Raw genomic sequence first — 14768 nt, forward strand, 5'->3', positions numbered from 1 at the left:
AAATGACATGTCACAGCTGAAAATCCAGCTCATGAGATGCCTCTGACGTTAGTGAGGGGCATGTCGTAACGCACAAAACATTACCATCCCAACCAGAAATACCACAGTACATGTTTCAAAAGGTATAAGCAATTGATGCTGGTCTACACTCAATTTATGGTAACAGCTATAAAAAAAGGATATGAGTGGAGGTAAAAAAAGCAGTCACCGTAGAGTTAAATTGCTTTCCTAACTTAAGAAGGACACATGGGGCTGGGATAAAGTGGAATAATGCTCTCTTATCCATTATGGCAAAGAATAGCTGTTCTCATGCAGACTGTACCTGCTGGTAATTCACTGTCTCCTATATTCTAAATCCCAGCACACTTCCCTCTGCAAGAGCTACTGTGTGATTCTGTGAACGGTGTCACAAGTACAGGTACACTCTAATCATTACGTTAAAACTTTGTTTTGCAAAAAGTTACCAATTAGATCTCATTTCCAAATACTGAGAATGGATTTACCTGATTTTTAAAATAATTATTCTTGCCTTTTTTCCTCCTTTAACAAAACTCGTCGTGAACCCTCTTTAATTTTCCTTAATGTATCCAGAAAACCAGAGTCAGTGAAGCCCCTTCTCACAGCTGCAGGAAGGAAAGATCCCTTGTCGCCGTTCATACAGTGAACGCAAATATTCCCTGGAGCCAGTGCTTGAAGCCAGCGATAGACTGCCTGAATATGACTTGCATCTTTGCCCCTGGCACTCTTTCCAAAATTTAAGCATCTGATTTACTGAGAATTAAGCGTCAATAGGTCAGTTCAAAGGACGTTTTACTCATTTTATTCCAATAGTAGTTTTCAGTAAGTTCTTTTAATAAGTTTACAGCAAGACCTTTCAGCACACCACAGATAAGATCTCAGGGCTGGAGGGAATCCGTATGTAACTGAGGTATTAAACACCTCTGGGGCAAGACAGATGGGATGGTAGCTCTAGTCTCATGATACCTAGGCTGACCAAAAATGCTGAATCATGGGTTACATGATACTTCATATAAGAAGTATAAAGAAGGTAAATAATCTTTCAATGACCAACTCAGCAGTGAGCAAACACAGGCTCTTAAAACAAAATCAATTAACTACTGACAGTCAACCGTGTTCCTTGATATAATATCTATTGAAAAAACAATATATTCACTTATCTTTCAAGACATTAAAACACTTCAATTATTAAATATGAATGACTAGGATCAAATATAATCTCTTTGTCTCACAGTCACATTGACTGACTTTATCGTTTGGCACAAAAAATAACTTCACCTTAAAAGCAAAGAGTGGCAATAAGTGTCCTGGCCAGAAATGATGGTGAGATGAAGATACATATTCATTACCAGTGACCATCCTCTGTACTTGACCATAACTTAGCTTCAGCAGCCATTTGTCTTTAAAGTATTGGGAGCGACAACACAAATGATAACATTTCTGGTAGCACATTCAGATAAAGGCTCATAACAGGATTCCCCCCCCCCAAGTATGTTGAAAACAGACATCAAACTCAAGTTCAACCCACACATTAGCTAGAAAACGCCACTTATCTTCAATCAATGTTTTCATGTTCTGAGGTATACTATACACAATACAAAAATTCGTGGGAATTAAGATAGTACAAAGGCCATCCCTCACACTTTTAAAAAGAGACAGTCATAGTTCTCTGTCATCTTCAGCATTGGTTATGGTTAGATAGGAAAGCACATAGAGCATAAGCTTTAGTAGGGAGAAACATTAACAAAATCAGGATAACGCAGAACACGTGAACCTAAATGGAGAAGAGGACATAAGCAAGAAAAGTGTTTTGTTCATATAACATAACAAAGGATGTAAACATAAGAAAAAGTATTTCTTTCCTTTGAACACTTCAATTGTAAGTGCAAGCATTCAGCTGGTGGCAGACACTTTTCTTATGTGTGGTAGCTGTTCTTTGCAATACAACCAACCAGCTAAATGCTTTCCTAAAGTCCTCTGAGCATATGATGTGACCTTCAACTCAAAAACAACCAGTAGTGTGCAATTAATTAGGGTTCACCCCAGAATGAACACTGTGGGACAATCTAGGAGATTGTGACAGGACTTGTGAAGGAATACTGAAATGTCTTATATGACACTCAGCTCTGTTCTAAAGTCATGCATAATGACTCTGCTAAGTCATGCATAAAGACTCACTTACCCCAAGACAACTCTTCATCTGCTCTACAAAGTCAAAATAGGCATGAGAATGAGTGTGAACTATAGAACAGCCTTATGGAATATAAGAATCAGGCCCCTAAAATATAATAGTTGTGTCCTCTCCTGGCAAGGCGTTGTAGCAAGCCTAGCCATAATGCACCTGGTAGCTAAGTAAGTATCAGTGTCTTAAATCTCCTCTTTCTTGGTTTGGTGGTTTGGTTTTTTTTCCCCAAAGGAATTTGTTCACCTAGGGGATTAGTTACTGAAAACAGCACACAAACTCCTCACGATTTCCAGTCAGGCTTGGGATAATTATATCTTCTGTAATCCACAATCCACTAGTTAGCTGATAAATCAGCGTGCTTTTCACAAAGGAGGAATACTCATGTTACAGTCAGTAATGCAAACCAAAAAAAAAAAAAAACACAGAAAAAAAAAAAAGAAATCAACAAAATAAAATAAGGATAAATGAGCCATGCAGTGAGACAAACAACAGAGAACACTTTCAACCCCATCAGGTTTCACATAAATTTAAAGAAGGAAAACCCCACGCTGCAGAGTCACAAAGGTCAATATTTTACCCTTCAGTGTATGTACATCAACGGGGGTTATGCAAAAAATGAAGGACAGAGTGTGACTGACTAGTAGTTTTTTTTTAATGACTTAACTTATTTATACTACCTTTTATACTTGATCAGTTAATAGTCGCACTGAGCTTTAAGGAAATATTCATGTGAGAAAGAATGACTTGCACAAGAAAGACCTGTAGAATCAATCCCAAGCAATTACTCTCTATTTGTATCCAAAGGGCCAACCTGTGATATAAAATACCAAATGGAAAATCTGAGTGATATTTATTGATAACGTTACTGCAAGGTATACTCGACCTATAATATTCCTTTCTTACTAGCTAACCACAGTTTTCATTTCTTGGCATACACACATCTTGCTCCCTCCAATTTCTTGTCACAGAAACCTGTAAAACACCCGCTGTTCATAGACTGTCACCTCGTTGTGTCTCACCTTGCTGTAAGTGAAGTCAATGACACGCCGTCATTGACCTCGAAAGGAGCAGGATTTGTCCTGAGATGCCTAATCCAAAGCGGGACTCCCCCTTAATTCAGTAAAGCTTTGGATCAGACCTAGAAGGGATCTTAGCAGAATCAAGAAGTGGTGAGACACAGCCACATACTGAAACCACACCTGAGTATTTATCTCACATTCCTAATCTTTTACATGAAAGGGATTAAAAAGCAAGCTGTTCCTGTCAACTGCTTGGGTGCTATGCGGCTTCTGAATGATTGAACAGGCATCTGCAGGATAGCTATGCACACTGACATGGTTTCATCTCTTTCTATAGAAGTTCGAAAGGGAGCAAATCTCTGAATTTGAGGCTTTACAGTGTATTTCCTCATTTGGTTCCCAACTTTCCCCTCTCAAAATCCCACCGTCCTTTCTACTACAGAGGAAAGAAGATGGTTTTGCCTCTTGTTTCAGGTCAAACTAGCAACTCACCACATAACAGAACAAAAGACGAGAAATCTGAAAGTGGTATTATCCAAACACTCAGATAAAACCTTGCCACAGAACCTAACACAGTCTGTGATGGCTCCAGACTGTTTGGAAGTACATCCAACTGATTCCAGCTTATCTCGCTTTACATGCAGCTCTGCTTGTTTGCTTATGTTCCCCAAGTCTGAATGTGCTGCGACAGGTTTTGTTCTCCTTTATGTCATTCGGTCAAGTTTCTACAGCCGTCTTTGAGATGCCATGGGTGTAGCTGACTATAATTTTGGCTCTCATATATATTTACAGACTGAGGGTCGCTAGAAAGAGAAACCAAGTGCATGTAATATGGTGACTTCCATCTGCTAGAATCACAGAAATCACATCAACTGGCATTAATTTAGACAGAAGGCAACTGAAATAATGAAAACCATTTCAACACGCATACAAGTGCAATGTGAAACTCCCTGTAGCAAGAAAGCACAGAACTATAACATTCAGTTGAACCACAACATGAGGGAAAAGGGAAATAAAAAAGTTAAAAAATAAATATTTTTACATCTTGGGAAATGAAAGAAATGGCCACTTTGATTTGCAAAATCTGAGGAGAAATCTGGCCTGAGTGGCCAAAAGGGGACTTTCTGAAAAGCTCGTGGTTGGCCTAAGTCCTTTTAAGCAAATCCAAGATGGGGCACTGTAATCATGAGAAGAGTTCGGTCATCGGCAAGCACTCGAGCAACTTGAACCATCCTATACTTCTGTGTTTATCCGCCAAGCAAAAGAATGATCAAATGCTAGTCAGATTCATAGGCAAAGAACATAAGAATCAGTATTTTAGTTCTGCCCTATTCATCTGGTCCACCTTACTGTCTTGACTTCTACCTAGTCTTAGGAAAACACTAATTAAGCACGTGTCTCAAGCCCTTTTGGTGATAGCTTGCTTTTCTATTTTAATAAAGAAAAGCATGCCCCAGCCGGGTGGCTCCAGGAGGAGGATCTCCTCCTGCCTGCGTCCAGGAGAAGAGGTCTGTTGCAGACCACATCAGCGACGTTTCAAGCCGTGCAGGACAGAGGAGCTGGTCCCTGACTCCTGCAAGCTGTGTAGCAGCTGTGTCACAGCAGTGCTGGGGGGGCTGATGGATGCTAGCTTGTACCAGGGGATCGCGGTGTGTAACATGGCCTCCCTGAACCCTTTTTGGCACAACTTATGCCCATCTGCTTCCCCTCTGCTCCTTCTCCTGGAGAGGAACATATGGCCTATAATATGTATCTCAGAAGCAGAAAATGTATTCATATCATTTTCTAAAATATTCTGAATACCTTCTTCTTCCCCCTATAGGCTTTTATTCCAGTTATGAACCTTATATTCTGGCACAATAAATAATTTTTTTTACAAGAGTAAGTCCTTCCTTGAACAGTTAGTCAGTCCACAATGAAAAACTAAACTAAAAAAAAATGTGTATTGCACATCAATGGTAAGAAGTTGCTATTGCAAGTAAAATCTTTGCGAGGATTCTGGTTTTTGTCCATTCCACCATCACAGTTTAATACTTACCTTAGTCCAATAGCGTTGCATCCAATAATAAATCAACAACAGAAGAAAATAAAGGTACAGTTAAGCTGAACATAAACATCTAATCACACAACATTTTTGCTCTGAATGGTTCAAACTGGAGACAAGCTTCCACAGTTTCCCTCACATTAAATAGTAGCTCACATCACAAATCGAACAATGAAGTTCCTCAAGAAGCAAGAAAAGCCTTCTTTTAAATAGCAGTACCAACATCTGTTTGTGCGGTCCCGCTTCTCTAACAAGGGTAAACTTTTCCACTGTATCCGTGAGACTTTTGCCAGCTTGCCTGTCTGAAGACAGCAGTACTGGAACAAGGCTTCATCTGAATGTTTCCTCATTTCTGCCTGAATATATACAAATTTTAGAGATATATATATGTGTGTGTGTGTGTATGTATAGAATATATAGTTGTTTAAATACATATACATGCATACATACAAATATATGTGTATATATATGCGCTTTAATATTTTAATACTTTTATACAGAACACTCTTAATTCTTGATTGCAAAAATGTAGTATAAGAGAAAATATACTGCAGTCCTCACCCAATGTAAAACCATGGCAGACAGCGGGTGTTGACATTATTCTTTGATACCCTATCCCGTACACCTTGTGAGACACTGATACTACTCCTCTGCAACGCCTGTAATAGGACAAGTAACAATACTGATATGTATGTTTCTCACAACAAAATGCTTTTCTAACAGAAAAGCAGGTAGTGTTCTCTGTCTGTATTTTCATCAAAGAGTTTAACGTGAAGTCCATTAACAATCATACAGATGTTTCTGGTTAAATACAACAAAAGTGGAGTATAGCAGATGCCTAAAATCAACTGAAGTCAACAGGATTCCTTCTGTTGATTTCAGAGGCTTTTAGGACAGATTTGGGTGTATTCACGTCATGATATGTAGATTTTTAGATTCTTCTTCTCTGTAAATATTTTAGTGAAAGTTGTTGATTGATGCATGTCAGATACATGGGTCATGAAACCATTTTCTCCCGTCTTTGCATTAAGCACACTGTTTTTCCTACCTTTGCTGCCACAGACGAGTTGGGTTTCTCCAGCAAGTCCCAGAGCTTCTTCCTTTTATCTGGGCAGCAGGTATTATCAAACTCTTCCCCTTCTCTCTCGCGCAGTGTCTCTGCCTCTCTCCTCAGCTCCTCATTCATCTGCTCTTTCTTTTGATGGTATCTTGCCTGGCAGCAAGATTCTAAATATATCTCGTCAATCCCCCAGTAATCAAGCTCCTGGCCAAAAGAAAGAGCACACATTTCTTCCATCATATGTAGTTTCCCTGTCCTGTAGAAATTCAAAATGGAAGTGAAAGCCCCTGGGTGTCGATCAAAAAAATATTCATTTTCATTTAGATTATAGTCATCACATACTTCTAGCAGAGATTCATGAGTATTGCAGTCTCTGAGCTTTCCTAATCGTGTCCTTGGAAGTCTGTCCAAAGTCCTCCACAACACTTCATGGTTGAGCCCACCAACATTTATTTTAACTCTCCGCGAGCAGGCTTTGCTCCTAATGATCTCCACTGGTTCTGGAGGCAGAGAAAGGGTAGACCTCGAAGACTTTTTGTTGATCCCTGGCGGAGCCTTCTCAGCCATTCTGAAAAGGATGCAGTTGTAACACCAGAGTCTTTAGTAGAATGAGCTTGGAGACTACAAATATTTGGGCAGAGTCTTCTTCAGATAGACAGCTCCATTTCTGAAGCTAAAAAAGACAAAAAATTAGAATATCGCAATGTACAATATATTCCCCAATCTCTCTCTGTCTGTCTCCTTCCCCGCTTTCATATGCAGATGAAAATTTAATGATGGTAATTTGCTCTCTCTACAGTGAGACTCTTTTGTGGTAGTATACAGAACCACTGGAACAACTGGAACAGCTAAGAGCACTATGTTTAGGCAAAGGAAAAAATTCACTGGAATTTCTGCATTCACGAAAATCAACTGGGACAGTTTGTACAGAGGACTTGTTTTTTTGTTGTTTTGGATTTTTTTAAAACCAGTTTCTGCTTTAAGACCAGTTTTCTGGTCTAAGCCATGTCAGCTTAGTCTGATTACTTGCCAATTAATATGTGAGGTATGCTAATGGAAAGATTGTAGAGATATCCATAAGGAAGAAGTGCAATGGGAGCTAGCTTCCCTTTTATTGAATAATTCAAATTTGGGAGATATATTCTGAAACTGAATGAAAGAATTAGAGCATATCAAAATCTCTTGTGAAACCAATCTGCTTCCCTCCCCCTCCCAACCCAAACCTTGATTCACTGTATTCTTTCATGGCCAAACATTACTCACCAAACAATTCAATTGCCATTCTGACAAGTCAAATTTTCTAGCACCGGACACTGCTGATTTCTTTACAAACAGGTCAAAATAATCCTGACTCTTCTGCAGCCAACCAAACAGTAATACATGGTTACATAGGCAAGGACTGTGCATACCATGCCCTGGCTCCTCAGAAAGGTTCTTCTCTGTTCCGCTTCCTCACCTGTTGAGTTGCTGCAGGGACATGACTGCATGACAGCAATCACCAATCTCAGTTTTAATAACCCGCAAGTGCATCCTCGCTCGCTGTGCCTAGTGCTTCAGTAAACTCTGAAGTGCAGCTGTTTGTCGCCAAATTTGGAATATCAGTATCAAACAGGAAGGAAGGAAACCCACCCACCACCTCTACTATGGTCAGTTATCTGAAACAGTGCTTAAATAATAACCTAGGAATGGTATCATGGCCCAAAGGGAAGAATATTAAGAATGCTTAGACAAGCTTGTCTTCCAAAGAAGGAAAGTCTTCCTTAGTAATTTCCCTGAGTAGACATCTCCTCCTCCCATTCTCTGCAAATCAGCAATTCAACAGTCCAGTCTTTTCAGTCTTTTTTTTTTTTTTTTTTTTTGAAGTGAAATAACTCCAGCTTTAAAAAAGCACTCGGTGTGACCAAGAATTTGATCCTTTTTGCAGAGTAAGCATGAAGGCTGTGGTATGAGGGATTGTTACCTATAAATAAATCGGAGTAAACACCAGGGAGGGAGAAGAACTACTTGTACTAAAGGCCCATAATGGCACAAGAACAAATGGGTAAAAACTCGCCATGAAAAAAGGTGGAAATTTGAAAGGCAATTAGAAGGTCACGAAGACCAGATCCTCACCAGAGCAGTGAGGGTCTAGAATAATCCTGTACTAAAAGTACCAGGAAAAACAAAGAATTATTTCAGCATGTCATCTGACACGCTCATGACAATGTTGACTACGTTGCTAGTATAAAAATAAAATTACTAGACCTCATTATATCTAAACTTTAGAAGTTCCTCCACCAACATATCAAGTAATAATAAGGCTCATCCATGTATGATACAGGTATTAACAGACTTCCTCATCCAAAGACATCAGGGAAAAGGAAAATTACCCATCAGAGCAATATTTACGTTTACAGATTTATTTTTTTTTTCAGTTGAGTGCATTACTCATGGTCTTGTTAACTCCCATGATGGCACCAACCCAAAACACCACCTTGTTAGCAGTTTCGCTGTCAAGCTGAACCTACTTCAAAAACACAAGGGGCCTTGTGTATTCTGCCTCTTCCCATCCTGCCTCCAGCACTGCACTATGAAGCTCCCTCCTGATCTCCCAGTGCAACCCAGAGCACCTCTGTGCCTATTTACGTAAGGGTTTAAGCCTGTAACATTTACCTTCATTCATGAAAAAGACAATATGATAACTTCACTTGCAAAAATAAATGTCATATCAAAACCAAAGCCCTGTCATCAGTAGGTTTACATAATATATATTCCTTTCTGTTATGTTTGGTTTATGTTTTGCTTCTTTTCTTCTTCGCCTTAGGCTGATTCTTTCTCTGGTTTTGCCCTCCTCCTCATTGCCCTAGATGCAAGGGGATGATGGGGGGTTTTCCAAGAAGGGGGGGACTCAGATGTTCGCGAGGTGTCCTCACCTAAGCATCTCCTAATGGTCTGTGATGTATTTATCAGTTTTCTGACATAGAAACAACCACATAGACACTAAGCAGTTATGAGAGGATATTTCTCCACAGTGGAAATATTTACAACCTTTTTTAAAAAAATTCTTTTAGGCTTTAATGCACAATGATGTTTCTCCTTTCAAGGATGTCTTACATAACAAAACACAAGAATTTAAGAAATTCATAGAGAGGTTCTGTCATTCTCCATGAAATCAGTCAAGTCTTCGGGCAATTTCTGCAGAGGTTCACTAGTTTATTCACCATTGAATCTCACAGGGTTCCTTTTTTTTATTATTAATATGTTTTTCCTAATATTAGCAATACTGAGTAAAACACAGTACAAATCAAGCAGTTGACCTCATTAATCTTTGGTTAACCATACCGTCATTTGCTTTTCTGATTACAAAAACTAAAGCTACGCAAGACTACGCATTGTTTTAGCTTTTATGCAGTGTAGTTACCACACAGATTTGTAAAACAATGCAAAATTATAGTGTCACCAAGACTGGCCTAAAGCTGATAAAACATTTTCTGATTTGTCAGTATAATTATTGGTTGCATGTTCCTACTTGAGGAAACGTGGCTTTTCTAAAAAGCTTTAAAAATGCTGGTTAACTGTGGCCATACTGAAGTTAGCAGTGAAACACCATTAAGTTTAATCTTTAGAAGACTGGATCCAAGGTGCTATGTATGTACATATGTACCTAGGGATGAACCAGCATTCACAACACGTAGCACTCTGAAAACATCAAAAATAAAAAGCGTCTTCCCAAATGAAGAATCTTGAAACGTGAGGGCTATTTTTACCTTTTTACAGAGCTCCTTTCATTGAAATATATACAAGCAGTAGGCAACGTAACTTAAAAAAAAAAGCTTTTAGTTTGCTTCCTAAGTTCCTTTCTTCGCACCTTATTTTGTTTTCTGCTGATAAAATTTTAAAATTTCATCCTGTGCAATCCCAAGCCTGGACTACAGAGCCTGTATTTAACTGTGCCTTTAACAGAAATGTAATCAATACTCTCTACTTTAACTACATAACATTTTAAACTTTATAAACCACATTATAAATTCCACACAAAATCACCAAATCTTGCATTATGACAAAATTATGCAAGTGAAGTTACCTTTACCATTCATTGAATAACCTTCCTGGATTTTAGCTACTGCAACTAACTCTTCACACACTGCAAATTTTGTCCTGAGAAGGCTTAAAATATTTTTCAGTTTAGTTTATTGCATTATCCTTTTGGCTGTGTGCAACTCCACCATGCACTTTGTCGACCATGGGCTAGTGAGAAATGCGACTATCCCTTGGCAGGCAGGCAGCGCCGGCCGGCTGCTCGTCAGCACTGCTTAGCAATCAGTAGAGAAAGACACAAATTCCAGCTGCAGATATATAATAAGAGCAACTCCAGATAAAAGTGATTTTCTTTCCTTGCAATAATAGAACGACTTCACAGGAAAATGCCCATAATATTAAATAAAATTCTTCCAAACCAAAGCCAATTCTTTGCATTAAATAAAAGTTAAATCTTGCAAAAACTACTAGTCAAAAAGCTAGGGAAAGCCAGGATGGAGGTCAAGTGTCATACAGCTTTCAATGGTGTGACTCCCCCCACACCAATCCCTTCTGCTTTAAGTGATCGGATAATTATGTACCATTTCTTTTCATCTTTCTCATCCAGTTTGGCCTCTGAGGTTTTTTAGCACGTCCTACTACAAACCGACACTACATGCAAAGGGATGAATTTTCCTCTGGGAGCTCTCACTATCCTACCTGCGTGCTTCCAGGTTAGCCCAGAGTCTCCCTTCTCAACATCACTAGGAGGACATTATTACCATTGCTTGATAAGGGAGAAATGAAGGTCATGGATGTCCAAGGTATCCGATAATTTTGAGATAGCTGCTTTTTTCAGGGTCCTTAGCATTTTTATCGCATTTGATGGGCATGCCTATGTGAGCAAATTAAACCCTCAGGCAGGAGAACTGAGTTGCCTGTGCTGTCACATCACCAGGACATTGCCTGGCACAATTAGGACTCTCCCAAATAATTTGCAGGGATGGCTAGAGCATCAGTACGCTTCAAGGTCTGCTTCTAGTACGTGGTTTCTCCACAGCCATCTGCTTTGGAGCCTAGGTGAGTTTAACGGCACACACAGAGGTCACCATGCCAGCTGGCCCGAGCAGCACTGGCCTCTTCCATGGACCGGCCCAGCTGTACCCTGCATGTGCAAGACCTTGCTCCAAACAGAGTCACGTCCAAGCTACTTTTGCTTGCCTCAGTCATAAATTTCCCTCCAAATCTCTGCCGTGTAATTTGCACTAAAGAAGGTGGAGATGCTGCACTACTTGAGCACCCTCCACTGCTGGAGCATGCCTTCCCTGGGCACTTAAAGCATTGTGAGACAGAAGAAGCACATGGTAAATATGAAAAGTCCGTATCGTAAGGCCTCCAGGAAAGGGGAGCAAACCTGCTTTGTTCTGACTTTTAAGAGACAAACTTTTTCCATCTTAATATCTTCATCCGTTTTTGTCAGAAGATGGCCTTTTGCCAAAACTTGACAAGTTGTTTGCAAGGCAAGTTCGTATTAATTCATTCCCTTGCTTTGGAAACAAATGGCAGAAGTTTTCAGAATTTGTTGAAAGTCTCTTTGACATTTTTGAAATGAAATCTAGATTTCTAGTTCTAAATGTAATGATAATGTTTAATTTTTTTTAAAGGTTAAGAAAGCTCTAGATCTAAACGAGACATTTTGAAATTATTAAACAAAATATTTTGAGTGATGCCATTCAATGTGTTTTTTTCAGGCCTGGAAAATATAAGATCAATATTTCTTCAGATTCCAGACAAAAGGGCTCACTGAAATCCAGAAAATTCTGGGGAGATAATTGTTTCTTTGAGCAGTTCAGCTACTAAAAATTACTCATTAAGGTATGACATAAATCAGACCTGCAGTCCGTATATAATGCAGATATGTAACACTTTCTGGAAAAACTAGCTTTAACTTTCTAAAAAGCCTTAGAAAACTTGTGCCCACCTCAGTGTCTGACTCTTAGAGCCTATAACCTGGAATACAGCAAGTTAGTCCAGAAAATATAGAGCAAGTTGGTTGTGACAAACTAATACATTTCCACTGAGTAACGAGTTTTTAGAGCTTTATATGCTGGCTTATTTGATCGCACAATTCTGCTTTTTGTGACTTCTGCTTTGCTGTAATAGCTCTGCTACCACATCATACCTATCAAATGCCTGGTTTTTGATTTCAAAATATGAAGACCTGCAGTTTCTTAATGGTAAGCTGTGGGATCTTTATTAATAGCATTTCCCCTTAATTTCATTTTTTTTAAAAATGGCTGAGATGATAGCTAAAATTTTGAAGAAAAACACCGCACTCAAATGAGGTGCTCGTTATTTCCATTTCCCACCTTTGAAGAAGTCACACCTCCTCATACAGTTAAGGATTGGCAAGCTGAAGGCAGGAAGTGTCAGGAAACATGTCAGAGTATTCCTGAGCATCGTGTGTATATCTCAGATTCATACCCATATGCAGGAACACGCGCACACCTACACAGGAGAGAATTAGCTGAGCTTTGACTGTCCAAACTACCTGTGACAGCCGTGTCGGCACTTGGGCTCAAGTCGTCAGAGCCAAGGGGCTGAAACCACTTGAAGCCACGTGGCCTGAAGGGGCAGAGATGGAGCCTGAACCCGTCTCCTTTGTGACAGAGCAATGGCTGGCTCATGCCAGACCACAACCACAGCCAGAGCCATCGCTGGTGGATGGTGGGGACTGTAGGAGAGCTGTGTCCTTCCATGAGTTGTAGCCTTCAGAGTTCTGCTTATAGCTAACAGATGGGTTGGTCTATGGAAAGTAAGATTTTCCTTTAAGAATACATCCTCCAAAACCAGCTCTTGGGGTGTTACTATCGCTAACTGGTCTAAAGCAATGATTATTTCTATTTCATAACAGACCTCACAGATGATTTATTTCTGGTATGTGAAAAATTAAACATTGGCTGCGCAAAGTCTCAAAGATCTGAAGGAAACAAAAAAGATGGGGCCTTTTATAGACGAACTTTTCAAATCGACTAAATCAGTCTGTCTGCTAACTCCTTGTTCTCACCATCTTGAGCACAGAAGTGTCTTTTAGATGGATGAGCTGAACTTCACCGGGGAGCAGCAGACTCAGAGGCTTTATATATTCCCTAAGAGCCTGCGATAAGAAAAGCCAGACAGAAATAGGTAAGGAGACAGAAGACAGAAAAAGAGGGAGAGTATAACTAATAAAACGTTTGTAAAATCTTGTGGTCACACAAGCTTGGCAGTTTTGGCATATCTGAGTTTTTTAACTACCCTAATAGCACCTGCAATTACTTACTGGAGCTCTTACTCATGGTCAAGCCGCATGGGTGGGCCCTAGACTCCACTACAGGTGATGTGGACAACTTATACCAAAAGGCTGAATGTTCTTGATGGTGTTTTTAGTGTAATTTTACCTCAAGACTCATATGGAGTTTAGGACTCAAGTGGCCTTTTTGAGTAGGACCTCGCCACAACTCTGGAGCCGACAGATGGTTTTGGAGCACGCCCTCAGACTGCACTGAGGTCTCAAGAGAGCGATGAACGTGGCTTTACAGTCTGTCCCAGCGCTGAAGCAAGATCACCACCAGTCTTTATTCCCAACCAGCTCTACTTCTCTGTCTTTCCTTATAGGCAATGCTCTGCTGTTGGTGCTTGTGGCAAGGGGGGGCTATATAATTCTTACAAAACAATCCTGATGCGTTCCTGCTGAGTTTACAAAAACAGTTGCGTTTCCATTGCAGCCCAGGTTGAAGCATCTCTTGTTTAGGATGCAATTGTCTGTGGTGTCTGCACTTTACTATTTATGTTTACAATTGGTTGCTAAGGGCTGAGTTATTGCTTTCACCAAAGATACTGTCTTTCACTGCATATTTAGCCTTCCCTGGAAATTTCAGAGGGGATGAGCTGTCACAGAGAAGTACGAGGCCGAATGGCAGATCATTTTCTTTAGTTTCAAACAACTAGATATTACAGAAATGTGGTTATGCAAGATCCTCATTTCAGGGCTAAATCAGACTACATACTTATACCCTGGCTAGCACTCTGGATCCACAATTTGATTGGTACTTCCATACAATTCTTCGAGAAGATACCGGTTACGGTAATAATAGTAAATACATTAATATTAATAAACTACAGCTTTAAATTGCAATTTATTCATCCACTACTTGATTTTTTTTTCTAATTGCATTGCAGTGCATTAAGATGATGGAACATTGTCAATGGGTCATTTGTTCTTTGAGGAGGGACTATTATAACCAGTTGTCCTAAACCAATTAGTTTTAGGGCTCTTCTAAACATGTTATCTTCCATAGCCCTTCAATCTTCCACTGCTTCCTACCAATAACATGGCTGCCAACTAGCTGAAAGTGCGTTAAGAACTTCACAGATGTCTTTTTGTTCTCCTGAACAAAAACTTGC

General features: G+C 39.7%; 1 protein-coding gene across 1 annotated transcript in view; it reads right to left on the reverse strand.

Annotated features, from left to right (window-relative positions):
• The window catches only part of KCNB2 (potassium voltage-gated channel subfamily B member 2), a 192430-nt gene that overhangs the window by 170046 nt on the left and 7616 nt on the right, over nucleotides 1–14768 (reverse strand). Inside the window, exon 2 of the mRNA XM_054190268.1 lies at nucleotides 6315–6999. Coding sequence (XP_054046243.1) covers nucleotides 6315–6893 — 579 coding nt within the window. The 5' untranslated portion in view covers nucleotides 6894–6999. The remainder of the gene's footprint in view (nucleotides 1–6314; nucleotides 7000–14768) is intronic.

The sequence above is a fragment of the Rissa tridactyla genome, chromosome 2 (assembly GCF_028500815.1).
Source record: "Rissa tridactyla isolate bRisTri1 chromosome 2, bRisTri1.patW.cur.20221130, whole genome shotgun sequence".
In the NCBI taxonomy this organism is placed as follows: domain Eukaryota; kingdom Metazoa; phylum Chordata; class Aves; order Charadriiformes; family Laridae; genus Rissa; species Rissa tridactyla.